Genomic DNA, 27,969 nt, shown 5'->3' on the forward strand with positions numbered 1-27,969 from the left:
CCCTCCATTTCGGATTTCTCTAGATTCTCTACCGTTACCTGAATTTTCGCTTTGTCCTATAACAGAAGACCTTTCATGGAATCAACCAACTAGATGGATCCAGAGACTTGGCTGATTGGCCCTCTAGACAAATGGATGCAAGACCCCAATTCCCACCAAAAAGGACGATTCCTGAGCTATATAGCTGCCATTTCGCGCTTTTCTGCAGGTCTGGGCAGAAGTCCGACGCTGATGAGATACTTGGCACTCCTGCTCACAGCCGTTCTCAATTGCAATGGGGTGATACCTCGCTTCTCCAGCGAACTGCCCGCCACTCGCTCATCGTTCTGCAAGGTCTCCACCAGATGTGCTAGTGGCCACAGGGGATGCTTGTTCCGTGTTGTATCAATATCGGCACGCACCAGACTTAGCCATTCTGCCTCGCTCTTGGCCTTCAGTCTGTAGCCTAAATCCGCTATGATTGTCCAAAATTCCCTCCACGTCATGCCGTCCGTGGTATGCTTCTCGTAATCCGATTTCATCTCTGTGCTCGATGCTGCATCAATAACCGCCGTCGCCGTAGTTGTAACGTCAGTTATGGAAAGCCATCCATCCGCCTCGGTAACGTTGTACGCCCCTATTCTAATGCACGCTGCCACCAGCCGCCAAATATAGTCCTCGGCGTTCGAGAACCCTTCAGTTGGTGTGCCGATGACCCAGCCAGGGTTCATAACAGCGAGACGGTCGCTTCCCGATAGTCTACGTCGTGCCGCGCGCCTCACCACAACTTCAGCAACAAACTTGGTCTGGCTATAAGGGATGGCATCGGGCACTGAAAGTTCCTTCACGACATCCAGCTCTTCGTGAGGGTCCCATTGCCGCCCACCTGTGATATAAAGGAATCTCATGCAAGGGAGACCCAAGGTGAGCAGTACCAGCTCTATAGTTGAGCCGACATTTGCGGCATCTAGGACTTGATAATTCTTTGTCCAGTGTACCGTGGCACCGCTGTGAATGATTGAATTCACCGCTTGACCACTAGAGAGAGCATTCCAGCGTGTTGGATCAAGTCCCAGATGTGGCAGTGACAAGTCTCCCCGCCAGACCTCTAGTTTCTCCGCATGATGAGTGGTCCACCATAGCGCTTGTACGGCCTTTTCGATGGCGCGGTGCCTGGCTGCATCATCCGTTTCACCCCGTACAAGGCAAATAACGCGACTAACACGGCAGTCTTCGAGAAGTTGGCGTAGGATTTGGGTACCAATAAACCCGGTGGCGCCGGTCAAAAACACCGTCGAAGATTCCGTATCTTTGTTCATCAGTGAATTATTGTGAGTGATGTTCTCATGGCCGGCGAGTTCTCGCTGGGCAGTCAACACCCTAGTGTCATGTCGGTTGATCTCAGTTATGAGATTGGCATGAGTTGAAACTCCTCCGATGGGGCGACCTTTATGATCCTGCGCCTCGGTTACATATTGGGCCAGATCTCTGATGGTGGTTGCTTTGGCCATCAAGTATTGCATCCCGACTTGAACGTGAAACTTCTGTGAAATGAATGATGCCAATTCCATCATGTTGACTGAGTCAAGCCCAGAAGAGTGCAGGAAGATATCGCTCAACTCAATTCTTTGGCTCTGTGATTCGTCTGTTCTGAATGAGGGATTGTGCTGACTCCATGAAGGACGCATGGAATATATCTTCTGAGCCAATATGTGCGCTGGCTGCTCAGTCTCTAATATCGGACTATCGCGAATGGTTTCATTTGCAAAAGACTGTTCAGGGGTGCAATACTCTTGTTTTCCCTTAACTGAGAGAAGTTCCTGGCCCATGTGACGAAGTCGTCTCCGGTCCGTCTTCCCCGTCACAGTGAGCGGAATATCAGGCACGGCAAAAAACACTGTCGGTATCATGTAACTTGGCAATTGAAGTGCCAGTTTCTTCTTGATATCAGTGGCCATGGGGTGCTGTTTGTACGCAAAAGGTGTTTCCTCCTCAATCTTTGTGCCCTTCCGGCCGACCTGGATGAAGGCCACCGACACCGGTTTAAGATGACTCTCGCCCTCAGGAAGCACAATTTCGGTTGCAACCAAGCTTCGTTCTGGTGGCAAGCAGGCCAGAATATGATGTTCGACTTCTTCAAGCTCAAAGCGCTGCCCTCTAATCTTGACTTGAGTGTCCTTGCGGCACATGAAAGTCAAGCTTCCATCTTCGTTGTATTGTACCAGATCACCTGTTTTATAAAGGCGACCATGACGTCCAGATTGGGTAAGTGAGCCTTTGAGTAGCCAGCGAGGACTCTCGACAAACACTTCCGCAGTCCTTTCTGGGTTTCTCATATACCCATCACCAACAAGCGGGCCTTCAAGAAGTAATTCACCAGTACACCCTGGTAGCAACAATTGATTATGGTCCTCTGGACTCACAATCCAAGTTACCAAGCCCACGCCCTTGCCTATTCGACTGGCCTCCTCTGCGTTTGATATATGTGCATTGATCGTACTGATTGGTGTGCACTCAGCAGGTCCATAGGCATTGACAAGGTCGACCTTATACGACCGCCATCGCTCAGCGTCTCGGGTGGTCACAGGTTCGCCAAGTAAAATCAATTTCTTCAGGTCGTGCACTGCCCCTGGATCTAGCAGACGTGCAACTGTTGGGGTTAGATTGGCAATTGTAGGCCGCATGGTGGCCATGATGTTGCCAATGTTATCTTTTCGGCCTTTCTCAGAGGGAATGCAAAGACATCCTCCAGCGACGAGTGTCGCCATAGCATTGTGGACCGCGGCATCGAAAGCATAGGATGCGAAATCCAACACCCGGGACTCTCTGTTGAAGCCCAAAATCTTTAATTGGTGTTCTACCGCAGAGCAGAAACTTTCATGCGACACCAAAACACCCTTAGGCGCTCCGGTGCTGCCGGAAGTAAAAACTGCATACATTGTCCTCGCGGATGGCCGAGCTTGTGTCGCAGCACTCATAGCATTGAACGAGGCGGGATCTGGTAGATGCGATAGATCAGGGCCAATTTGAACTACCATCTCCGATAGCCTAGTACTCAAGTCCAGGTTGGCATGGGATGATAGCAGCAACTTGGCGCCCACTGTCCCGACTATCGATTTTAGTCGGGGCTCAGGAAGCGAAGGGTCGAGCAGCACGAAACCCGCGCCTGCCTTGAGAACACCAAGCATGGATACAACTGCCCACTTGGACTTCTCAAAACAAAGTGGCACAAGAATATCTGGTCCTAGTAGCTGTGGACCAACCCCAAATTTGACAAGATGGTCCGCTAATGCCGTGGCCAGTCGGTCCAGCTCGCCGTATGTGAGCTGACCATCCCAGGAAGATATAGCCATTGCCAGCGGCTGGTTCTGAACTGATTTCTCAATCATATCGTGGACCCGTGTTTTTACAGGTGTTGGAACGATACGATTCCAATCCCATATTTGTTCAAGGCTCTCGGGGGTGACAAACTCGATGTCCGCTATAGTGTGCTCAAATCCTGCGTTGTCGAGTTGCTTCATTACAAATTCAAGACCGTGCAGCAATGTTTGAACAACCCATGGTTTGATCACCTTCGAATCGAATCTCGCATTGACCATATTCATACCAATCTTCACTTCAAGCGACAGTGCGAATGTATTGACCCACTCGGGCTCATGATTTTCTTCCCACTCCCCAAGCGTATCCTCAGCGTGGTCACTTTCTCCTGGTTGAATCATAAGCAATGTCTGAAACATGCATGATTGCTGAGCCTCGGGGGATGTTTTAGCAATTCGATGTAAGCCAAACTGCTCGAAAGGGGTCATTTCTGTGGCTTGCTGCTGCACACCGGCGAGATAGTCCAAAGCTCGCTGGGATCGTATTGTCTTGATGTAAAATGGGACTGTTGCAATTGTTGGGCCTATGATCTCGTCGATACCGCGCAAAGGTGCACTGCGTCCTGATGTAGTAACACCGAAAACGACATTGTCCGAGTTTGTCATGCAGCTAGTTAACAAAGCCCAGGCAGCACGCACAAGCGTTGAGGTTGTCACATCGCCTGACCGGGTACTGAGCCATGGAATTTGATGCATTATCGTACTGTCGGCTACAGGACAAGGCACATAGGATGGAAGGCTCGGAAACGGGATGCAGTCACAATCCGCAAAGGTTTTGCGCCAGTATTCCTCCGTCCTTTGATTGTCCTGCTCCCCAATATACTTGACGAATGATTTGAACTCGCATTTTGGTGGTTTTATCGGGATCCCTCGGTATGCTTGATTCACCATATCTATCATAAGCGGCAATGACCACCCATCGTACACCGCGTGGTGCAGCGTCCACACAAACCATCGACGTTTGCTTGATGTATCCGTAACTAAGGTATAGCGTGCAAGAGACTTCCCCAGATCCATTGGGATTTTGCGGTCTTCTTGGATAAACCGGTCGAGTCCCTTTGCATGGCCCCATTGAATTTCCTCGTTCAGTACCAACTGCAAGTGGCCTAAGCTGTTGTGGTACACAATTCTGGTACGCAAGATTGGCACATTGCGGGTCATGTTCCCCCACGCCTGATAGAAATCTGAGATTTCGATGGTCGGCCGTAGCTCCAGGGTGAGCTGTATCATATATTCTCCCTGACGGTTGGATGAAAGCGATAGGAAACCTTCTTGTAGAGGAGTGCACGGGTATGCGTCCTCCATTGCGGCAGGATTCAGCTCATACTGAGCTCCAATCTCTTGAAGAAGTGAGTCCTTGTTGGGGCCGTCGTCAAAAAGACTGTAAGGAGGAATGATTTCCGGGGCTTTTTCAACCACAATGTGGCACCGGCTGCTCAGGCTGCTAAGTGTAGGGCACTGGAAAATGTCCGAAACTGTGAGCTGAATTTCAGCCTTTTGAGCCTCAGACACGACTCGCATTGCTGTGATTGAGTCCCCTCCTAGTCGAAAGAAATTATCTTCAAGTCCCACTGAGTCCGGGTCAATGCTCAAGGCCCGGCCCAATATTCTCTGTAACTCCAGTCCGACGCCTGATTGCGGGCTCGGCTTCGCGTCTTGAGAGTGTTTTTTCATGTATTCCTGAAAACAAGAAGTGCCAATTTCGCGCAGTCTTCTTCGGTCAAGCTTCGTTGTTACTGTCAAGGGAAACTCCCTCACAGAAAAGAATATGGTGGGTACCATATAACCTGGCAGATACTGGTATAGTTTGTCTTTGACTTTATCGGGGATATCAAGCATCTTTACCACGCGGACCGGTTCCAGTTCCCCCGCCTCCCTCCAAATCTCGAATCTTTGAACGAAAGCAGCTAAAACCGGGCCCGAACTCTCTCCTTCCGACATGATATTTTCAGCCACGATCTGCTTTGCTCCAGGGATATGCTCATGCAAGTAGTGTTCAATCTCCGCAAGCTCCGCTCGTTGTCCATGGATCTTGACTTGTGTATCCTTGCGACCAACATATGTCAGGGTTCCATCCTCATTATAATGAACAAGGTCTCCAGTTTTGTATAGCGATGTTCCACATCTTCCTGGAATCCCTGGAGCTCCTTGCTTTAGCCACGTTGGCGAGTGAATAAATGCCATTGCTGTCTTTTCGGGCTCATTCAAGTACCCTTCGCCAACAAGCGGCCCTTCTAGAAGGAGCTCCCCGGTCTCACCGATCGGAAGCAGATGATCATGGTTTTCTGGCTGAACGACCCATGTAACGACTCCAACGCCAGTGCCGATTCGAGTAGCTTCTTGTGGACAAGACGCATGGCTTTTTATGACGCTGTATGGGGTACACTCCGATGGTCCATATATGTTCAGAACTCGTACTTTGCCCCACCAGCGTTCAATATCTTTTGAACAAAGGCGCTCACCAATGAAGAGCAGTGACTGAAGTGTAGGCGTATCATTCGGGTGCAGCAGTCGGGCAACGGAGGGTGTCAGGGCAACAACATTTGCGCGCAGAGATGTTATGCTTTGGGCCAAGTTGTTCTCCCGATCTTGTTCCCTCGGTACACATAAGCAGGCACCTGCTGCGAGAGCCGTAAACGTTTGGCCAACTGATGCATCAAAGCTATACGAGGAAAAGTCGTAGATTCTGGACTCGGTTGTGAACCCAAGACATTTTGCCTGATGGTATAGGGCCGATGCGTAGTTGCGATGGGTCAGAAGAGCCCCTTTCGGAGTCCCCGTGCTGCCGGAAGTGAAGTTCAGGCACATGACCGAGGAACAGGAAACAGAGGGGAGCTGTCCGCTCCCTTGATCGTTGAGTCTCATTAAGACATCCCGATCTACAGTCATCACATCCCGAGCCAATCGTGAGCCCAGGCCTGTATTGGAGACAGAAGACAGAATTAGGTCTGCTTTGACTTGTTGAACAATGCCCTGCAGACGATGTTCTGGCAGCGAAGGGTCAAGTAGCACGAACCCCCCTCCAGCCTTGAGCACCCCGAGCATGGCAACCGTCGTCCACATCGATTTGTGAAAGAGCAGAGGCACCAGCACGCCAGATCCAACCCTGTGGATCTTGAGCCAAATCGCTAATCTCGTAGCAAACTGGTTCAGTTCACCGTACAGGATCTCCCCATCCCAGGAACAGATAGCTAATGCGTTAGGCTGCTCTTGTGCCCTTTCTTCGAATATCTCATGCACGCAACGTTCAATTGGTTGTACAGCGACTCTGTTCCATCTCCAGATCTGGTCGAAGTCTTGTTGTGTGATCTTCTCATGTGCTATCAATTCGACATCGGTGGCATCACACTGCTTCCCCAAAGGAGACATGTCAAAGTACGACAAACGATCTCTGTGTGGTTCAGATGGTTTTGCAAATTCCATTTCTGCTTTTTGAGAATACAAAAATGATCTTTGTCTTGACTTTCTCAGCACGAAGGATAAGCAAGGATGTCACAGCGCAACGTGACCGTAGGGCTAAATAGTCATGTACGTATCTACATGGACGCCACCGGTGTCATGTAGCTAGCTTGAGATACATCATGCTGCATCATGATTATTGATGAGGCCTACGGATGTGGGGCTCAGAGAGGAGGGAGAGAGTCGTATTGGAAAGGAGACGAAACTCCCGACCTATCTACATTTAGACTACGAGGGTCGATATCCGAGGCGCCAACTACTGTCTTCCCCATAGCTTTCATCGCCACAGAAGGGATATGGATGAAAGAAAAGCCACAGATTTTGAACGTTGGTCAGAGATGCGTGACTCGTGGGTAAGATATCCACCGACGAGGGTCCATGATGTGTCTTCACAGTGTCTACTCCGACTCCGAGAAAGTCTGCGAGAGTTCCAACTTGCCAGTTACCTACCTAGGTAGGTACCAGGTAGTCTGATGCCTCCTTGTGGTGAAGGTCGAGGCTCGTGGGTCGCCAATCTAATGATGCAAAGACTTATTTCTAAATGTATATTAACCTCGAGATACTTAGCTTTTGTCGACGAGTATCCACAAATCACTCAAAAAAAGGAAAAGAGTATATGTCGAGATCACCAGGCCAATCACGACTAAAGGAATACTAGATGTACCCACAGAGGTCACTATAGTGTAGTTTGACAGAAGATGGGTCAGCATCATGATTGCAACCTTGTAATAGCTCTAGCCACTTGGATTTACTTCCTCTGTCCTGTCCTACTTGTACTTGCCTTTTTTTCTACCGTGATATACACCACAGTCACCGGGGCAACATTCTTGTTTTTGAGTCAGCCTCAATCTACGCAAAACAAAGCCCTCCAGCATGACAAACATGCCTAACTGGAACGAATTACGCGAGGCTATAACCAAAGGCGAGGTGTTAGCTCCATGCGATGATGGGTACGCCGCGAGCATCAAGAGATGGAGCGTGGCAGCGGAAATGCAATCGGTTCGTCTACTAAGCCCCCTGGCCTCTCCCCCTCCGCAACTAAACCGCAACGATCAGATTTGTCGCGGTTTCGTCTTACTGACTCTTTAGCAGGCTGTGGTAGTCAGGCCGAAATCTGCCGAAGAGGTCTCTACAGCTGTCAAATTTGCTGTCGCAAACCAGCTCCCCTTGGCAGTTTGTGGTGGTGGCCACTCCACCAGTGGGACATCATCATCGAAAGGCATAGTCATTCATCTTGGGAACATGCGCAAGGTCGAAGTTGATCAGCCCAATATGACCGTGTCCTTTGGTGGTGGGTGTCTGTGGGGTGATGTAGACAGTGCTCTAGAGGCTCACGACCTGGCTACGGTCGGCGGTGCAGTGAACCACACAGGTGTCGGTGGCCTCATTTTGGGAGGAGGCCATGGTTGGCTGACAGCGAAACATGGCCTCACAATTGATAACCTCATATCAGTTCAGGTGGTCACAGCAGATGGTTCCATCCTTGAGGCCTCTGGATCACAAAATCCAGACCTCTTCTGGGCCGTGCGTGGAGCTGGTGCTCAGTTTGGAGTGGTGACACGCTTCACATCCCGTGTCTACAAGCAGGACAAAGTCTGGAGTGGAGTGCTCACATTTACACCTAGCAAACTACCCCAGCTGGTATCGTTTGCAACTGAGTTTCACAACCGGGATCACCGGGAAGGCCACTGCTTGACCATAGCTGTGGGGTACACACCAGATGGAGCAAATCGCATCCTCTCTGCTATCCCCCTTTACCACGGACTAGAAGAGGAGGGAAGAAAGTACTTTTCGGAGCTGCTTAGCATTGGACCGATTGCAGAATCTACTAGAATGATGTCCATTGCGCAAGTCAATACCCTTCAGAACCCAATGTGCGAATATGGTATGCGCCGCCTCCAGGGCTCTGGCAATGTGACGATTCCCCTCGACATAGTCGCGTTTCAACAGACAGCAGATGACCTCTGGACCTTTCACGAGGCGAATCCTGACGTTAGTATATCTGCAATAGCAGTCGAACTTATTTCGACACACAAGCTGCGCGAAGTGCCTCAATGCGCTACTGCGTACGCTAATCGCGGGGAGTACTATGATGCTGTTACGATGTTTGGGTGGACCAATCCAGCACTCGATGCTACTGTCCGACAGTTCAATTCGCAACTCTGTGCACAGCTACGTCGTACGAATGGGTACGAGTATGCCGAGCTTGGTGGGACAGACAACACAAATGAAGAGCCGGTCGGGCGCTATTTAAATATGGAAACAGATTCATTGAAACCAGACGAAGCGTATGGTCCGAATTGGAAGAGGCTGAGAAGTATAAAGAAAGAATTCGATCCTGGGAATGTTTTTCACAAGTGGCATGGGGTGGGAGTTGAAGGGAAAGAATAGGATCCTGGAAGCTGAAGTGGAAATCTTTGGACGTCGAGCAATTCGACATCGAAATCTAGCCATATCCTAGCTACATATGATATTTGCAGGCTATACTGCTTTTGTGTGATGAATCTATTTCTATAGTGCAAGTTCACGCCATCTGACGAAGTCTTCAAACAAAGTGCTCCCCAAGAATCTCAAAGTCACGAATTATGGTATTTCCCAAAAGTTAAACTCGACTGGCTAGTAATAAGTCATGAGCATAGTAGTGGAGGTTTAGTGGAAGATCATGATGTCTTCGTCTAGTTGCAGCTAGCTACATGACGCCAGAGGCGTCCCATAGATGTGACTGCGCACACGACGACTCAGTCATGACAACAAGACCCATTTTCCTGACGGACCGCTTGAATCCTACTACCAGGAGTATACAAACACGGGGTCTCCCGCTCTAGCACTCTGCCAACAAGTTTAGTATTGATTTTATTGTTCAAATTTATGAGCATGGCAGCTGAGAATGCAAATTACACAACTCGTCCTGCCGACCTTCTTATGGCCGCCAGCCCAAACAATATTAACGCCGTTCCTCACTTATTGACGGAGATCACCAACGATATCAATAGCCTGGCCAATGGAACCGATGAAGACCGAAAAGATGTCCTCGTTAAGTGTAGAGCCTTAGTGAAAGCTCTAGAGACTCCTCGAGAGACGATGGTTGACCACTGTTGGGGCCAGGTACGTGATCTACAATGCTATTGACCGAAGAATAAGGGCTTACAAGATAGATCGGTGCGATATCTGCTATAGGCTTTGGCGTGGACGTAGGATTATGGGTGTTAATGGCCCAGAATGGCGAGAAACCCCAGAAGGTCACTGATCTAGCCGTGAGCCTCGGGGTCGACTCCCAGCTTCTCAGTGGGCTCCACATCACCAAACCTCGGAAATCTAGCTAACTATAATTCAGGGCGGCTGATGCGACATGTCTGTGCCATGGGGCTACTCATCGAGGTTAGCGAAGATACATACAAGTCCACAAACTTTACCCGGGCACTGAGTCTTCCTCAGATTGGACATGGGTATCTTGGACTGTAAGTGCTTAGTCGACTGAAACAGACACCCATAGGTGAAACCGCGATTTCTAAAATACTCCACATAGTACCGCATGCACTGGTTCAGCAACGTTGAAGTTCCACGAATTTTCCCGGCGGCGAGGCTGGGTGAATCCCACAGATTCTCAGGACACGTCACTGATGTATGCGTATGGCACCGACAAGGGCATTTTTTCCTGGGTACAGGATGCAGGCTATGGGCAACACCTGAATGATTACCTCGGTGGTTATAACCTAGGTCGCCCCCTGTGGATGGATCCCGGTGTTTATCCTGTGAAGGAGAGACTGATCGACGGCGCCGATCCAAGTCCTGATGCAGCATTCCTCGTGGACATAGGAGGCAACGTGGGCCATGACCTGGCGAGATTCCACAGTCGCTATCCAGACGCACCTGGTAGATTGATTCTTCAAGACTTGCCGATGATGATTCGCCAAATCAAGGATTTAGATCCAGCTATCATCCGAATGGAGTATAACTTCCATCACGAACAGCCAGTCAAAGGTAAGAATCAAGAGCTCCCCATCTTGATCTAGCACTTTCTATTTCAACTACTGACCATAACATTTATCCTATAGGTGCCCGTGCATATTATATACACTCCACTTTACACAACTGGCCAGATGACGTATGTGAGAGCATACTCCAACAAGTCAAAAAGGCCATGAAGCCCGGGTATAGCAGACTATTGATCAACGAGATCGTTGTGCCATCTGTTGATGCTCATTGGGAGACTACAGGACTGGATATGATGATGCTCACCCTGTTCTCTTCCGAAGAGCGGACTAGCCCAGCTTGGTACGACTTGATTGAGAGAAGAGTGGGGTTGAAGATTGTTAAAATATGGAGTGCTGGGAAAGGAGTAGAAAGCCTGATTGAGTGTGGTCTGTGAGTAAGATCCGTTGATCAAATCTGATAGTTTACTAGTATGAAAAAGATGGTTGCCGTGTTGATTTTGACCTGATCTATACAGAAGCTAAAACATGGAAATTGTAGTATGTTCATAATTGCAAAAGGAGTTTAGAAGATGCAGACTGGTACTGAGCCTTCAATAGGGGAAATTGCGCTTTACAAGGAAATAAATTGGTCTCCCAGCCTCAACTTTTGTGTTTGCACTGTTTAGGTCCCATTTTAGGGCTCATTAGCCCACAGGAGGTCTCTAACTTAGGCCCATAGCCCATCGGTGCGCTCGAGATCGGGCCCAAAACCAAACCCATTTGCGGGTTGGGCCCGGGTTGGGCTTTGGGCTTTGGGTTTTGTGGGCTTTGCGGAGGTCTACTCCCAGGAAGGAGCAGATTGAGGACTCCCCTCGACGTGCTTCACGTCAAATTGAGAAATCAGGTCACTGCTGATCTCATGACTATTTCGAAACTACATGTAGAGATTCAAAAGAAGTAGTGGACGTTGACCCCTGGAGTCCAGGTGGTGCCCGAGTCGACCGTCTTGCTGATTACCTAAGCGGTCACCGTGCATCCAAACCTCCCCACTTCCAGACAGCATTCTCCAATAGAAACCATGCAAATCTTACAAAATCTCCGCGCTGAAGGGCTCTGTGCGAGCAAGTCTACTCGTACCTGATCTTCCGGTCTAGATCTTTTGGTCGAGCAGCGTAGGGGTGTTATTATCGACCAATGAGTAGCTCATCCAGGCCCTCTAAGGGTCCAATAACGCCTCTAGAGCCCGGACCAGGAAAAGTTGCAATCCCTCAAGAGAACTACTATGGGCACCCAAAATTACTACGGGCACCCAGGGCGCTAAGCCTTTTACGATTTACTTCCCACTGGCCATAATTTATTCACAGCTTGTCGTATTTAATATGGTACTCCCTTAGTATTTCGGACAGTACCCGAATCTTATCTGGGCACCCTATCAGTAATGTAGAATCTCGCACGCCATCTACACTACCATACAAAAATGAAGCTATTCCTAGATGCTGATTTGATCAAGTTTTTTCCTACTGAAAAAGGGTTTGGTGCAAAAATGAGGCTATTCGCAGATGCTGATTTGATCAAGTTTTTTCCTACTGAAAAGGGGTTTGGTGCAAAAATAAGGCTATTCCCAGATGCTGATTTGATCAAGTTCCAGTGCAAAAATGGAGTTTTTTCCTACTAAAAAGGGGGTTTGGTGCAAAAATGAAGCTATTCCTAGATACTGATTTGATCAAGTTTTTTCCTACTAAAAAGGGGTTTAGTGTAAAAATGAGGCTATTCCTAGATGCTGATTTAATCGAGTTTTTTCCTACTGAAAAAGAGGGTTTGGTGATATAGGGTTTAATCGGTCACGTGATCGCAAAACAGAGGCTGTTTTTCAAAGATGGTGCTAATCGAGTTTTCTCACCCTAGCTTAGCCTACCTCCCAAACTATAAGCCCTAGTACGTATAGCTTCGCAAATTTTTACTTATATCTAATAGATATAGATAGACTAGACACTATAGACCCCTAACCCCCTAACCTTCCCGATACTATACCCCCTTTCTAAATAATTACGAATACTACCTCTATTAGTATCTAAGCCGTAAAAGCTAAAGCGTTAGATATCCTTAACTTATAGTCCCTCCCGCTAGGCTTCCTAATCGTCACCTAGCGTAGCGCACCTAATAAGATACGATTCTAATATAGCCGTAGTCGGGGTTATCGGACTAATCGGGCCCCCCTAAATAGATAGCGAAGGCGAGTTCGTTATATAACTTCCTACCCCTTTAAAGGTAACCTTCGACTTACTACCGGCGGTATCTAGTAGGTTAAAATTATTACTTCCTACTATAATTATAGTATAGTTAACGAGTTAACTATAATTATCCCCCGAAGGCGTAAGCGAAGGCGAGTCCTACCTACTATTATAACCTAGATTACCGATAGTATCTTTACCTATTATATTATAAGTAGTATTCGGGGGTAGGCCGAGGCCGAGGGGCGTACTTTATATCTACGCACCTATAATATTAATAATATTAGGGCTAGTATAACGCGAAAATAGCTCGCTAGACGTACCCCGATATAGGCCCTTCTTATAGATCTCCTAAGGGATAGTACTTAGATTATTAGGTATAAGATAAATACCGTTAATAACTCCCTTACTTCTCTTTTTTTAGTCTATAAAATTAGTCTCTAGCTTCTACGTATCTATCCGTATATTTTATAGATAGACTATATATATAAGACTAATAAATAGAAGATACCCCTACTAAATATCGTAGGAGTATCTTCTATTAGGAAGACTTTCTATATTACCTATACTTTTTTAAGTAATAAGAAGAAAGCTACTTATAATCGGGTATTTAGCTAGCTACGGGATATCTATATAGCTATTAGTAGTAGTACGAGTATACTAATACTTATCCGTACTACTATAGCTAATCCCCTAGAGTTAGAGTCTTTAGTAGCTAGTCCCCTAATACCCTATATTCTATAAAGTATACTCGAAAATAGCTATCTATCTAGCTTTATATCAATATATAACTCTAAGGATACTACTCTAGTTACTCTAGCTACTACCTCTTACTTTAGCCCGTATACTATCTTAATAGATAAGGAGTAGGCTTTACGAAATATAGTTAAAAATATTAGTATTTTAACTATTATATAGTTTATATACTAACTACTAGCTATTTTACTAGGTTTTTCCTATAACTAATACTATCCTATACCTCTAGTATATTACTTATAACGTCGAGTTATACGCTAGGCCCTTTATCTATCGTTATATCCTTAATAATATCGCCGAAGACGATACCTAAATACACCCTATAGTTAATAATATTATATATATAATTACTATATACTAGGAAATAATAAAAAAGGACTAGTATTTTATTATCTTCGCGTATATAGTTAATAATATAGAGACTTAGTAGGCTACCTTTAAGGATAAGTATTAGCACTATCTAGGTCTACTAGTATATATTAATAAAGAATAGATCCGCGGTTACGGTCCCTATTTTTTACGATACTATACTAGTAGGTTTCTCTATCTTAATAAAAGCTCTATATCCTACGTAGAATCTACCTATCGTTATCTTAAACTCGATATATAATTAGGTACGAAGGACCTCTTCGCTCTTTACACCTAGTTCGGAAATATAACTAAGCGTCTCGGTATTAAGATCTAATAGAAGCTCGCCTCGTAGAGAGCTAGTCGGGAGATTAACGGTAGCCCTCTATTTATAGGAGTTAAGACGCTAGTTACTTACTATATAATTAAAAAGGTACGATTAGTATTTAATTACTATCTACTATCCTATAACGAGAAACCTCCGATCCCACTACTATACTTAGGTATTATAACACTAATATAGGGGTATCCGTATATTTATGTTAAGGCAAGTGGGCCTGACACCACTGTGCAAAACGTAGGAAGTAATGGTAAGGTAGAGCGTTTACCAAAAGAGCCACTATGACGACTAACTAGTCGTCATGTCAGGTTACCAACCTAAATACCCGATATGTGCTATAAGATATGCGCACCATATTCATACTCCGTATGTTAGGTTGTAACATTATCTCCCCTCTTTCTGATGCCTTGACCCCGAGGCATAGAATATCCACAGGTAGCTTAAACGGTATGGATACCGTGCTAGTAAGATATCGGTGCGTGTATTTAAGTTGTAGACCCCCAAGTGTATATCTAGATCTAGCGCGGGGCTATTTCTATGATATTCCTTGCAAAGACCGTAGACTCGAATTTGACATTGATTTGACATCTGCATGTCTCGAACCCAGGGTCTCCGAAGTTAGTCGTCATATTGTTAAGGCAAGTGGGCCTGACACCACTGTGCAAAACGTAGGAAGTAATGGTAAGGTAGAGCGTTTACCAAAAGAGCCACTATGACGACTAACTAGTCGTCATGTCAGGTTACCAACCTAAATACCCGATATGTGCTACAAGATATGCGCACCATATTCATACTCCGTATGTTAGGTTGTAACAATTTACTATATTAACGAGGCCTAGATAAGGGGTAAGAGCCTTACCTAGACCGACTTTTACCCTCACTACTAGATCTAGCGAGACCTAGCGTATACTAATATAATTAATTACCCCCGGGTAATAGAACTCCGTATAGCAAACCCTTATATTATATAAGGGCGTGGTCGCCTACCGTAGTTATCTTAATAGTTATCTTAATAGTTATCTTAGCAGTTATCTTAGCAGACAATCTTATTATCGCGAGTATCTTAACGCTTTAAGAGCTTAACCCGTCGTAAGCTATCACGATTCGAGATTATACGAAGGGATAAGGAGGCAGCTATTCGTCAGTTAGGTCAGTAGAGGATAGCTAGTAGGAGGTATAATAATAATTAGACTATATAGGGGGAGATAACGGAGTCTAATAATTAGATCGTAGTTAGTAGTATTATAACTAGGCGGGGAAAGGGACGTAGACGTAGACGTAGATATAGATATAGAAAAGGGGGCCCTTAATAATATTAATATCTAGTTTATATATTAGAAATATAACTAAAATTAGTCGAAATAACTTATTAAAGATAGAAGTTTTACTATATAGGATAGTAGGAAACTAGCGTTAATAGCTATACTATCTTAACTATAGTAAGAAAACTCGATTAGCACTATCTTTAAAAAATAGCCTCTATTTTACGATCACGTGACCGATCAAACCCTATCTCCCTAAACCCCTTTCTCGGTAGGAAAAAACTCGATCAAATCAGTATCTACGAATAGCCTTATTTTTGCACTAAACCCCTTTTTAGTAGGAAAAAACTTAATCAAATCAGCATCTACGAATAGCCTCATTTTTACACTAAACCCTTTTTTAGTAGGAAAAAACTTAATCAAATCAGCATCTAGGAATAGCTTCATTTTTACACCAAACCCTTTTTCAGTAGGAAAAAACTCCATTTTTACACTAGAACTTGATCAAATCAGTATCTAGGAATAGCTTCATTTTTGCACCAAACCCCCTTTTCAGTAGGAAAAAACTCCATTTTTGCACTAGAACTTGATCAAATCAGTATCTAGGAATAGCTTCATTTTTGCACCAAACCCCCTTTTCAGTAGGAAAAAACTCCATTTTTGCACTAGAACTTGATCAAATCAGCATCTAGGAATAGCCTCATTTTTACACCAAACCCTTTTTCAGTAGGAAAAAACTTGATCAAATCAGCATCTGGGAATAGCTTCATTTTTGCACCAAACCCTTTTTCAGTAGGAAAAAACTTGATCAAATCAGCATCTAGGAATAGCTTCATTTTTGTATGGTAGTGTAGATGGCGTGCGAGATTCTACATTACTGATAGGGTGCCCAGATAAGATTCGGGTACTGTCCGAAATACTAAGGGAGTACCATATTAAATACGACAGGCTGTGAACAAATTATGGCCAGTGGGAAGTAAATCGTAAAAGGCTTAGCGCCCTGGGTGCCCGTAGTAATTTTGGGTGCCCATAGTAGTTCTCTCCCTCAATTGCCCAATGAGACTCCCGGAAACAACCCTATACGTACCCCACAGGCATGCACTACTTGTCGGAGACAAAAGGCTAAGTGTGATGGTAGACGGCCGAAATGCGGGAGCTGCCAACGATTAAATCGGGTCTGTACCTATACGGGTTCCAAGCGAGATCGCCAGCGATTGCAGCTTCAATCATTGAAGCAGAAAGCTGAGATTTACGAGGATTTGTTGGGTGACATTATCGCCCGAGCCAACTTACATGATAACATAAATATTCAGAATGTGTTCAAGGTTCGCCTTCCACGAGTCACTCGTACACATCCTTCAATTAACCTTGAAACCTATGGATAGAAACATTTCGAGAAATCGCCAGACCTATTTTCAGAACTTCTTGCTGCGCAATCTGTGAAGAAGCACCACATCCCTTTTCCAAGCTCAAGGATCTCATTGGACCACATGTTCTTTGAATTCATATCCGAAGATAGACAGTTCCCACGGTCAATTCTCAAGGAACCCCTTATCAAAGTGAATTCAATTGAGTCATGGACTTCGCTCGTGCGCAGTGACACCGCGAGTCATCTATTCTCATTTTATTTCATGTGGGAAAATCCAACATGGAATTTGATAGACCAGGATTCCTTTCTTCAAGATTTAGAAAACCATCGTGGAAAACACTGTTCTCGTTTGTTGGTCCATGTCTTGCTCTTCTTTGGATGTGTATGTGTCCGGCGTTGCATTTGGGCCTTCATTGTCTCTCTAACTATCAACAGAGCTTTTCCTACAGATTGAATCATATTACTGACCGGAGGGAGGAGAAAGTCTTGGGCCAGAAGCTATACGATCAAATCCAGCTCCTCTGGGAAAAGGATAAGATACACCTAGACCTGCCCACTATACAATCCGGGATTTTGCTCGGGCTACTGGCGTGTACTTTTGGTCTTGATAGATTGGGAACGCAGTTTATAATGAGCGGAGCAAAATCGTATTCCCAACAAGGCCTCCATATAAATTCCGGTCGATCTTCTGGCAAGAGTGGCGACGGTAAAGTTGATCTCTCGCCCGGAGAACTGTCCCAGGAAATGGTCTCATGGGCTATATATGATGTCCAAGCGTCAGTAATTTGATCTGCAGTGCGGTGACATAAACTGATAGAAAAACAGACTCGCTTCGCAGGTTTACCGAAAAGTGTCCCCATGGCCAATCCCGCCTCCTTTACGCTGCTCGCCAGAACAAGCCGCGAGACTTGATGAGAATATTGAATGGATTCCTTATCCTTTCGATGGCCCTGTTTCTCAACCGAACTACTACACCACCCTACAATTCCGAAGTGCACTTGCAGTCATTGTGAATGAAATCGCATCGTTTGCTTTGAAATTTCCCGGATCGTGTATGGGGAGCAACGATGAAGATTACTGCCACCAAATTTACCAAAAGCTTGTCGAATGGAAGAACAGTTTGCCTCAATCGGTGTGTCCCAAGTACAATACCACTCCACACATCCTCTGTCTACAGTCAGTCCGCCGCTGTTCCAAGTCTTGGCCATGTTTCTAACCCAATCAGCTTTTATTACCAAGCAACTGTGTTATCCCTAAGTAGTCTTTTGAAATCAAACTCAACCTCAGCCTCGGTATCGGATTTGGAAGACCAACGCCTTGACCATATTGATTTTGATCAGGTAGAGTCTGACGCCATGGAAACGATTGGCTCACTGATCCTCCTATTCAGACAACGCCATGGCTGGAAATCTATCCCGATCGTCATGCTGCACTATTTCTGTGTTGCCGGTGTTCATGCAACCTCGAGGCTAGATATACATGATCCAAAATGGAATCTTGTCCTCGAAAGCTGCGTCGTCGGTCTCTGGCATATGAGTTTAGGCTGGGGCAGATTGTGCAAGGCCTTTCTCCGAACTATCGAGCTGGTTCTCAAATCAAACAGTCCAGACCCTGCATTGATACCCATTAAAGTGGTTGCGATCTTCAAACGGTTGAACAGCGACCTCTGGTCGGCAACTGATGTCGCCTCGCTTTCGGCGGACTATGTGGTGCAGCAGGTCTCCAAGAAGGTCAATGCTCCCAACACACACGTCGTGAGCAGTCAGAATTTGGAGGCTCTAATTCGAGCGATGGAGAATCTTTGATTCTTGTATTTTCACCTGGTGTATTTTATAGCGATCTGTATGCTTTGACGTGGTTGATCGGAAAAGTTGAGCGAACACGATGTTAATGAGATTTTGTCTTTTATATAGACTTTGACCATGCCACTGGATATTCTAAAGCATAACGGATACCACTCAGAACCCCTTTCGTTATTCCATGAACTAAAGATGAGAACTGAGAGAACAGCCTGGTATGTATAAGACTGTCAACCCCTGGGGCCATGCACGCGTACAGGCCCACCTGCTGATGTCATCGACATCCGCCCTGATCCGGGGACACGTTGATCTGCGATCTTCATAGGCTCCTCTCTCCACAGGGTCACTTCGTACAATCCGAATTAGGTAGTCTACATCTGTGGGGTTGCAGTTCTGCAGACTGTCTTTGTCGTGGGACGACTCGGCATTTTCACCCTTACTTGCGGCCCCTGACTTCTCATTCATACATGATTCGGCACGACATTTCCAGTTGAACCTCTGAGCATCCCTTGCGACCAATAATAAAACGAAGGCTGTTCCCAAGAAGCAAATCAATATCTTTTTTCCAGATTTGAAGGGTCAGCCACCCGAGGGGTCACGTCAAAAGACACCATGTGGATTATCTCGTTCTGGCTTTTCCCCGTGATTTCAGGATGCATGTGGATAGGTAAGGGTTGACATGAATGAGGCTTTCTGTTTGCTTGACTGACAGCCTCATGTAGCTATGCTCGTGGCCATGCTGTCAAGCTGGGCCGCGGACGGCAAGCCGAGATATTCCACGATGGGCGATGGGCTCACCATTCCGTAAGTCCGATCAATGAACCTGCTCTTTAGCAACGTAAACTGAGTCAATTGCACAGATATATTTCCCACATCGGCGCCGAACGACTTAAACCGTTGTTTATTGCCGGCAGTGTAGTCACTGTCGTGTTCATGGACTTGGGCCTGCTATCCGAGCGCTGGCTTCGGCATGCCGGCCAACTTGCCCGGAACAAAGGCAGGTTCGACAAGATATGTGCCATTGGGTCGATCTTCTTTTCGATTGCAGGGGCTGTGGGCCTGATCCTCCTGTCCATCCTCGACACGAAGCACCACCACAACCTCCATAATGGCTTTTTAGCCATGTTCATGTATGTCACATCTCATTTGCCCCTGTCTGTGTCGAGACTAACTGGAATTATAGCGCAAGCTACGTAGTCTGCGCAATCCTGGTATGCCTGGAGTACATACAGATCGGCCGATTTTACCACCCGCAAGCCCGAATTTTGCTCATCAGCTTCGTGGTCAAAGCTATTTTCGTCGTCTGCGAGATCGGCGTTGCGATCGGGTTTGGCGTATGCATGAAATCCAAGAGTGGGAGCAGCAAGCGCAAGAATGCTGCAGCAGTCCTGGAATGGGGTAAGTATAAGTCCTGTCTCAGCCATGCAAAAATGTGAACTAATTTAAACAGTCGCCGCCCTAATTTTCGCATTCTTTGTCTTTTCTTTCATCATCGACCTGCTGCCGTCGGTTCGCACTAAGAAACGCGTTCCTCAAGGCGAAAAGTATGCTCGGCCAGACGTGACGGGTAGACATCCCATTGACTTCTAGAGCGAGAATTGGGAGTCGCGAGCATATAACATTATGCGTATCATAAATGTACCTAAATTCTAATAGTTAATACATCTGCACTACATAGAGTTAATCTGATAGACACGTGACTCTGAACCTGGGTTGATCACATGTGATGATATCATACACTTCCGTGGGACTCGAATAAAACCACAACCAACTCCGCAGCTGGTTTTCAGACCAAGAATCCATGATGGGTACCCTCGGCTTCTACGAACACCCCTGTGGGACAGTCTCAACGATTGCCCATATTGTCCAATGTATCAGTGCAATTGTCGTCATTGGGCTTCTAGGCTGGGCAGCGCGTGAGACGAAAACTCTCACTGTAATCTTCACCATGGTAGTGGTACGTCTTCCCTATCCTAATTTTGGAGGTGCAAACACTGAATTGCTACAGGCCGCGCTCACCCCAGTCGTCTATGCCATCACGATTAGTACCAGCTGTATCTCAAACCGCCACAGATGGCATATTGCACCTCTGCTACTAAGCGATGCAGCACTTTCATATCTGTGAGCCAAAATTTTCGATCCCCAAGAATATAACGGTAGTCAACGCTAATCTTCCCTCCAGATGGCTCACTTCATTCATCTTCCTAGCCCAAGAATACAATCAAGTCAGTTGCAGTGTCCACCTCTGGAACGGGGAGGCGGCATGTAGCCGGAAACACGCGACCGAGGCATTCACCTTTATTGCGTTGTAAGTGAAGCATATTGAAATGACAAAAACTAAGCTGATCATATGGAAGCTTCGCTGCGGCTTCGGCATTGGGATTTGAGGTCTTGTATCTCTACTTACCACAAGATTATAGTCAACACGAAGAGAAACGGGATGGCGCGGCATCGTTGGAGCAGAATCTTCAGTATGCTGGTGTGATGAGATGATCATTGGAGTCTGTCAAGGTTTGCTGAATACCTACAAAATGATTGTGTTTTGTAATTATGTGTTTTAAGGCTGAACCCTGAAGATCATTTTCGTGTTTATGGTGATCGGTGAGGGCATCTGTTTTTACAGATGGTGCCTAATCTCAATGTCAGGTATTGGTTATGAACGAGAATATATTCTTTGCCCTTCTTCACCCTCAGACCTTGCGGATTCACCTTGATTTGTCTGTTGATTGACAACTCAATGCCCCATATACCAGGCGTCAATGGCTATGTTCCTGTGATGTAGATTCTGCCGTCCCACTCAGCTTATATACTCTTGTGTATCACATTTTTAATCGACAAGTGCAACTCAAATATATTGATTATGCCCATCAAAGTGTACCTTAACTGCTGGATAAGGCGATGTCAGCCATCAAGTGGCGGGAGTTTGCGGTTAGGCCGATGCGATGCAATCACAACGCCACCCATCCCTTTGCCGCCAAGGTCGTCAACATTGTTGATCGCAAGAAGTGGGAGCTCAGTTGCTTCCTCATGAAGCCTTTCCTTATGAGGAAGCCTTTACTACCCCTCAGCATCTGCCACAGCATGTCGAACGATTGTTGGTTGTCTGCCTCGACGATGGCGAGACTTTCGATGTCCAACCTCTCTCATCCAGCGCTGGTGTCTTGACTATACCGCGCAATCACTTATCTGCCCAGAATGAGTCCATATCTATTGATCAATGGTTGCTGCCCTCCGAGGGCTGCGCCTCCGCCTGCAATGGTATAAATACCTTGTGCTAGCCCGTTATAAACTTCGAAAGAAATCGGATTCCCCATTTGAATCCACGTTGCGAACTCTCTTTGCGTGATGCTTGTTCTTTTCCAGGGTCCCTTTTACTATTTAGTCCCTAAATTACCCCAGTACCATGGCATATAATCATCCGTAATGTACGGACTCGATCGGATTGTGACAAGACCAGACAATACACAATACATGCTAGCAGGGATTAAACGATACTCGGCTGTATGCCCCTGCATTGCCCGTGTCAGTCTCATTCTCTTCTTTCCTTCCTTTTCATTCCCTATTCTGTTCTGTCTATCTCTCTCTCTCTGTGTGTATCGCTCGCGAGGAATCTACCCACGCCCCATTCATCATGGCGTCCATGCAAAAGAATATGATGTTCATGCAGAAGGGTGAGTCTTCCGTCGCATCGTCTGATCTCTGCATTATGTTCGATGTCAGCTAACGAACAGACCGTTACCAGCTTCGTGTATGTTAGGCCTACGCCGCGCGGCAATAGCATCCCCGTCTATTTTCACGCCTCTCACGGCCTTGGCATGGCAACAACAAGTTCGGTATGACAGATATATGGAAGAATATGAGAGCTACGTATTAACCAGTCTCGCCCTAAAGGCTGCAGACTACAAAGTCCGTCACGAAGCCGCTGAGAGTGCTCACACCTGAGGCTGGTCAGGAAGAGCTGGCTCGCCAACGCCTCCGACGACCAGTGGCGCCTCATCTGGCCATCTATAAATTCCAAGTGCACTCCGTCAGCTCTGCAATGGAGCGAAACACGGGGCTTCTCCTCGCTGGCAGCTTGTATCTCTTCAGCACCTCCTACCTGGTTGCACCTTGGCTCGGCTGGGATTTGTCCTCAGCAACCCTCGTCGCGGCCTTTGGTGCTCTGCCGCTGGCTGCTAAGCTTGCCCTCAAGTTCTCCATCGCCTGGCCCTTCACCTTCCACCTCTTCAATGGCATTCGGTATCTTGTCGCCTCCACAGGACGGACGCTGGAGAACAGGTCTCAAATTGTCAAGGTGGCGTGGGCGGTCATCGGCTCATCAGCAGTGGCTGCCGTCGGCTTGGTGGCATATTTCTGAGGGAGCAGCGATTCGGGAAGAAACTTCATTCCCTAGATTCCAGTTTGGAACAACAGAGTCGTCATTCTGTACATACATTCAAAGAGAATTGTACAATTTCTCAGCGGGGTTTTCAGAGAAGACCGAGACCATGAAAAGCGAGTGGCTGGATCTACTATATGCTTTTAGGTGTATTCTTTGAGCACCTTCGAACTATATAACCCGTTTGTGTATCTATCTTTATTCAATTCCCTCGCCACGGCTCGAGAAAGGTTATCGAGGGTAGATTCCGCATCCTGCATTTCATTTCCGTGCCATAAAACGAAACCCTCAGGTCGGACCAAGACTAAGTCCGCTCCCCCAACTTGACGCCCATGGTCTTCTGCCCCCAGGGCAATAATCTCCAAGCGCACTCGATCTCTCTGAGTCGCGCTGCCTGGGCCCACTACACGACCGGACTATCACGACACTTGGCCCCCACGTTGACCGCACGAAACTTTGGTTGATGGCAATGATATACAGCGCGAGGACTGTAGGCAGGATCAATCTTACAGGGCCACCACCGACGATCAGGATAGTATCAGAAGCCCGCTGTTTGATAGTGACCATAAGGGCTTCGACAGTCATTTTTAAGAAAGATGCAGGTGTTTTATAAGAGATTGAAAACTTACCTGAAACGAGGATTGCCACCTCTTCATACCATCGATTACCCTTGGGTCCTCGAATCATGACCACTTGCCTGCTTTGCTTCCCTTTGCGTCTGTGCTGAATGCTTCGAGAGATACAAAATCGGTCGAATATTGAGGTCTGGCCCCCATTGTATGGTCTGATCCCTGCCAATGCGTCCATACGCGAAATTACGGTCCACAATACCGAACGCAAGTACTGAAATACCAAAATAACGGGTGGTGCCATGGTTGTCTTCCCCGGGAGAATGCAGGATCCACAATTTCCCGGCGCTAACCCGGCAAAGCGGGGGGAATCGGATGCATCCGCCCACGCCCAAAGCCCAAAAGGGGAACATTACGGTATCGGGATACCGCCAAGGACGATTTCCCCACGATCCGGACTGTAAACCCGCAATTTAGCGTTTAGAACTGGACCTATCTCCGGCTTCTGATTCCCCGATCTATGAGCACTATCAGGTAGACAATCTATGCAATGGGAATCTCAGGGCTCCCAATCTCAGCCTGGAAAACCTCATTGTCAGCATCGCAGAGTACATACTTCTATCCATTTGATCGATTCCTTTATATATAACAGGGGTTCCAAGGTCGTTTTCCGTTGAGTTGATCAGTCTTTTCTTGAAGCATTGGACAGATATATGTATGAACCTCTTGGACAACCTAGCGCAAGATACCCGATCCTCATATGGGACGAAATCGCGCTGCTGCGTCTTCTTATCCAAAGAGCCCTATCAGCAGCAAGCATTCAACACGGCGATGACCTTCCAATGGAGAGATTTTCAATTATATAATGATTGGCGAAGCCTTCTACTTTTGGAGATACATATAATACAGTATTGTACAAACATCCAGACAGATCGGAGAAGTTAGTCTCAAGCCCACTCGCCTGTTCGCTCGAACGGCTTGACAAACCGAGTCGCCTCCATCGTGACCCGGAGAGTTGCCATATCGACAGCTGTGATACGAGCTTCGACCAGACAGAAGATGCCCAACTTATCTTTGTCTGCGAAATCCTCGGGAATAGTCACCGAGCAGTCCACGCCAAGATTGGCCATGACACCGGAATACTCATCATCCAGGTGTCGAGGCTTGACGCGCGGGGTGCGTAGCAGACAAGGGAATGCGGCGGGGAGCTTGCATTCGGAGAAGTAGAATGCGCGGAAGAGAAGCATGCACGCCCAGTGTTGATTCGAGTAATTGTCGAGTTGTCTGAGACGGGTGCGGAGGGGTCGGGCGTAGTCGAGGTGGGCATCAATGTCGTTTTTAGAGAAGGGGAGGAGAGAGGCGGAGGCGGGCGTGATCTCATCATTTGTGGGTTCATCATGGGACTCCGCCGGATCAGTGTGTGCAAGAGCAACCTCATTCTCTGCTAGATCAGCCTCCGCGGAATCGGGGCTGTCAATTAGAGCATCGAACTGTCGGCCATGCTCATGCTCGAAACGCAATGCCGCCTCGATCTGATAATGCGCAATCACGTCGGTGTATCGGCGCAATGGACTGGTACTCTTGATATACGTATCCAAGCCCAGTGTGTGGTGCTTGTTGGGGGCCGAGGAAGAATAGGCCAGCGGCGCGCTGAGCTCATAGAAACCCTCGCCACCAAAGTCGGCCAGATTCTTGCTGGTAACACGTCCATACTCCGGATCATACCAAGTGCCGTCGTAGACAGCGGGAATGTTACGCGCAGCGCAGAATTGGCCGGAGATGTGACCGGCCAAATTCATGATCAGGGAAATCAAGTTGTCCCGAGATTCGTCACGAACTTCGTATGGATCGTAGGAACGCATGTCAAGGCGAATAATTGGGTCACCAAGGTAGTAGCGTCCGTTTGTAGCTTGTAACTCGTACGGTGCCATCGGAGCGTTGCCTGTTTGAACTGAGACAGACAGGTCTGGACTAAGAGGGGTGAGGTCCATAGCGCCGTTCTTTCTGCGTGCGTTACGGAATCCCAGCATGAGTTGTCGCATGATGTGGAATCGATCTTTGTCCTCGGGCCTCAGGTTTGGTTGAATTTTTTTACCTTCTGGGATTGATGGCTCGGTGAAATTGCCACCTATTGTCAAGGATTCCATGGTGTCTTCGGAATCTGGGTCAGAATCTGGATCGAAGAACTCGCGCAGTGTTTTGTGGGTGAGGTTGACCACGTTGTGAATCCTGCCATTTTGGACTTTACTGTCTAGGATTTGTCCACGCAGATTGATCTTCGCACTGAATGTCAATACAGGCCGACCAGCCGCCAAACTGAAGTGTGGCTCAGTGAGAGCCTTGGGAAGCATGGGATAGGTTCGTTCTGGGATGTAAGTCGTGAAAAGTCGTGAGGCTGCATATTGAATGATGGGATCGTCATGCCGGATAAAGGCCGTCGGGTTGGCAACGTGAACGTGGATCCAGAATGTATCACGAGATCCCGGGATGGCTTCCAGCGATACACCATCATCGATTTCTTGTGCCGTCACATCATCCACACAGTATACTGGGAGATCTCCCCAATCCTTTCTCAGGTGTTCCATGGAATCTTGTAATTTATCAGCGGTGAGATTCCTGCAGTTTGCTTCAATCTCTTCCAGCTCCATGTCTTTCAGGAGAGATATGCCATGTCCAGGAAGCATCAGATATTGATCAAGGGGGTAAAGGTTCTCCCAAGGAGCTATGACTCCTAGCTCTTGTAACAAGAGACGTGTTGAAGCCTCACTTAGACCGAGGGTATTGTACATCCCTGTGGCACGCATAATATGTGTTGCAGTTGACCTCAACGTGCCAGATGGCATGACCACGGCAGGGACCGAGAAGAGCTGCAGATATTCCAGAATTATCTGGTCATTTGAATTGAAATTCTCAGTGGCAATTTCACGGAACACCAACGGCTTCCCATCTTGACCAGGCAAGAACCTCTGGGACGATGGTCCTACGCTGGACATGATGGTTGGAGAGCGAACCTTTCTGCTAAGGCGAATCAACCGCTGTGCCTTGGTTATGAATTGATGCATAGGGTGGTCTTTGGACCCAGGCGTGTCTTTGCGCATGATAGCACGAACACAATGTTGTTGGTGCTCATGGGTCCAATCAATCACCTGTTTCACAATGTTGGCGATGCGTTTTGGCTGCACAATATACATCCGGCTGAACAAGGAGCTGGAGTCCTTTTCAATGAGGAAAGGATGCTGTCGAACAGCCTGATGAACAGCAAACATATTGACACTGGTCAGCTCGGATTCTTCGATGCCAAGAGCAGTCATCGTTAGGTCTTCGAGGCTCAGACAGATAACCTCAGCATCATCTGCCACCTTATCATGGAGATTGTCCAATATCTGAGAATTCTCTCTGTAGAATTTCAAAATATGGGTCTTGAAGTTACCCAACATCATCAAAAGAGGAGCACCCAATGGTCTCGGAAGGCCTCCCTCTGGGGTTAGCTGCAGATCCGTGTTCGCGATAGCCTCACCATCTGGGAACCATGGGATCAAAGGCTCAACGAGTTCCGTGGGTGCAAACCCCTTAATAACATAGTCGAGCTCTGAGTTAGAGCAAATACGCCAGTTTCCATTGGCATTGTAGAATTGCTTTTGTTTATGAAGAGAGCGCACGTAGATTCCGTAGTTGAACACCCCGTCTGCATTCAATCGGGCAACTAAATCGCCCTGCTCGAGATGTTCACCTTCAAACTCATCTTTGTTCATAGCGTCTTGATTCAGCCTATTCGGGTCACCCCATGCATCGAGCGAATCGCGCCCATTAGGCATCGAGCCAACGGATTTACCCGGTAGCTCCAACGGCCGTTTGGAGCCCGAATGGCGCACAGGGTCCAAATCATTTGGGTTTGTATCTTGCCATCTCCGTAAGTATTCTCGAATGTCTCCATGCAATTCGAATTGGGACCGGAGGAGGAGATTGGTATCGATCGGAACACTGGGGGGCTTGTTTGTCTCGGTCGGTTGCTGCTCAGACTGAATGAAAGTTAGCTGGGGACCGAAACAGGTGTTTGAAGGCGACATACCTCGTTATCACTGCGAACAGCCTCGACTGACTCTAATTTCCTTGCGCTCGACAGAAAGTGTCGCCTCCCAGACGAACCCGGGAGCTGAGTGGCGGGCGCGGTGGACATACATCCTGCAC

General features: G+C 47.1%; 7 protein-coding genes across 7 annotated transcripts; 5 read left to right on the forward strand and 2 right to left on the reverse strand.

Moving 5' to 3' along the window:
• Positions 1-176: 176 nt before the first annotated feature.
• On the reverse strand, positions 177-6,779 carry N7457_003818 (uncharacterized protein; the record flags this gene model as incomplete). The annotated part of the gene is made up of 1 exon (XM_057174863.1): positions 177-6,779. The coding sequence occupies one exon, from the start codon at positions 6,777-6,779 to the stop codon at positions 177-179; it is 6,603 nt and encodes a 2,200-aa protein (XP_057031910.1).
• A 918-nt stretch (positions 6,780-7,697) lies between these two features.
• Positions 7,698-9,206, forward strand: N7457_003819 (FAD-binding oxidoreductase; the record flags this gene model as incomplete). Its single annotated transcript, XM_057174864.1, has 2 exons — positions 7,698-7,814; positions 7,908-9,206. 2 exons carry the CDS (start codon positions 7,698-7,700, stop codon positions 9,204-9,206), a joined length of 1,416 nt encoding a protein of 471 aa, XP_057031911.1.
• A 483-nt stretch (positions 9,207-9,689) lies between these two features.
• Positions 9,690-11,184, forward strand: N7457_003820 (O-methyltransferase family 2; the record flags this gene model as incomplete). Its single annotated transcript, XM_057174865.1, has 5 exons — positions 9,690-9,920; positions 9,971-10,100; positions 10,150-10,273; positions 10,342-10,796; positions 10,871-11,184. 5 exons carry the CDS (start codon positions 9,690-9,692, stop codon positions 11,182-11,184), a joined length of 1,254 nt encoding a protein of 417 aa, XP_057031912.1.
• A 6,595-nt stretch (positions 11,185-17,779) lies between these two features.
• Positions 17,780-18,840, forward strand: N7457_003821 (putative C6 transcription factor; the record flags this gene model as incomplete). The annotated part of the gene is made up of 3 exons (XM_057174866.1): positions 17,780-17,811; positions 17,861-18,211; positions 18,261-18,840. The coding sequence occupies 3 exons, from the start codon at positions 17,780-17,782 to the stop codon at positions 18,838-18,840; spliced, it is 963 nt and encodes a 320-aa protein (XP_057031913.1).
• A 730-nt stretch (positions 18,841-19,570) lies between these two features.
• Positions 19,571-20,424, forward strand: N7457_003822 (Frag1/DRAM/Sfk1 family protein; the record flags this gene model as incomplete). The annotated part of the gene is made up of 4 exons (XM_057174867.1): positions 19,571-19,638; positions 19,695-19,964; positions 20,018-20,232; positions 20,285-20,424. 4 exons carry the CDS (start codon positions 19,571-19,573, stop codon positions 20,422-20,424), a joined length of 693 nt encoding a protein of 230 aa, XP_057031914.1.
• Positions 20,425-22,465: 2,041 nt separating this feature from the next.
• On the forward strand, positions 22,466-23,191 carry N7457_003823 (succinate:quinone oxidoreductase subunit C; the record flags this gene model as incomplete). The annotated part of the gene is made up of 3 exons (XM_057174868.1): positions 22,466-22,505; positions 22,577-22,667; positions 22,726-23,191. 3 exons carry the CDS (start codon positions 22,466-22,468, stop codon positions 23,189-23,191), a joined length of 597 nt encoding a protein of 198 aa, XP_057031915.1.
• Positions 23,192-24,728: 1,537 nt separating this feature from the next.
• N7457_003824 (exoribonuclease II) lies at positions 24,729-27,958 on the reverse strand (the record flags this gene model as incomplete). The annotated part of the gene is made up of 2 exons (XM_057174869.1): positions 24,729-27,800; positions 27,851-27,958. The coding sequence occupies 2 exons, from the start codon at positions 27,956-27,958 to the stop codon at positions 24,729-24,731; spliced, it is 3,180 nt and encodes a 1,059-aa protein (XP_057031916.1).
• Between the last annotated feature and the right edge of the window lie 11 nt (positions 27,959-27,969).

This window comes from Penicillium paradoxum, assembly GCF_028828445.1.
Source record: "Penicillium paradoxum strain IBT 22861 chromosome Unknown utg000004l_segment0_segment0, whole genome shotgun sequence".
NCBI lineage: Eukaryota > Fungi > Ascomycota > Eurotiomycetes > Eurotiales > Aspergillaceae > Penicillium > Penicillium paradoxum.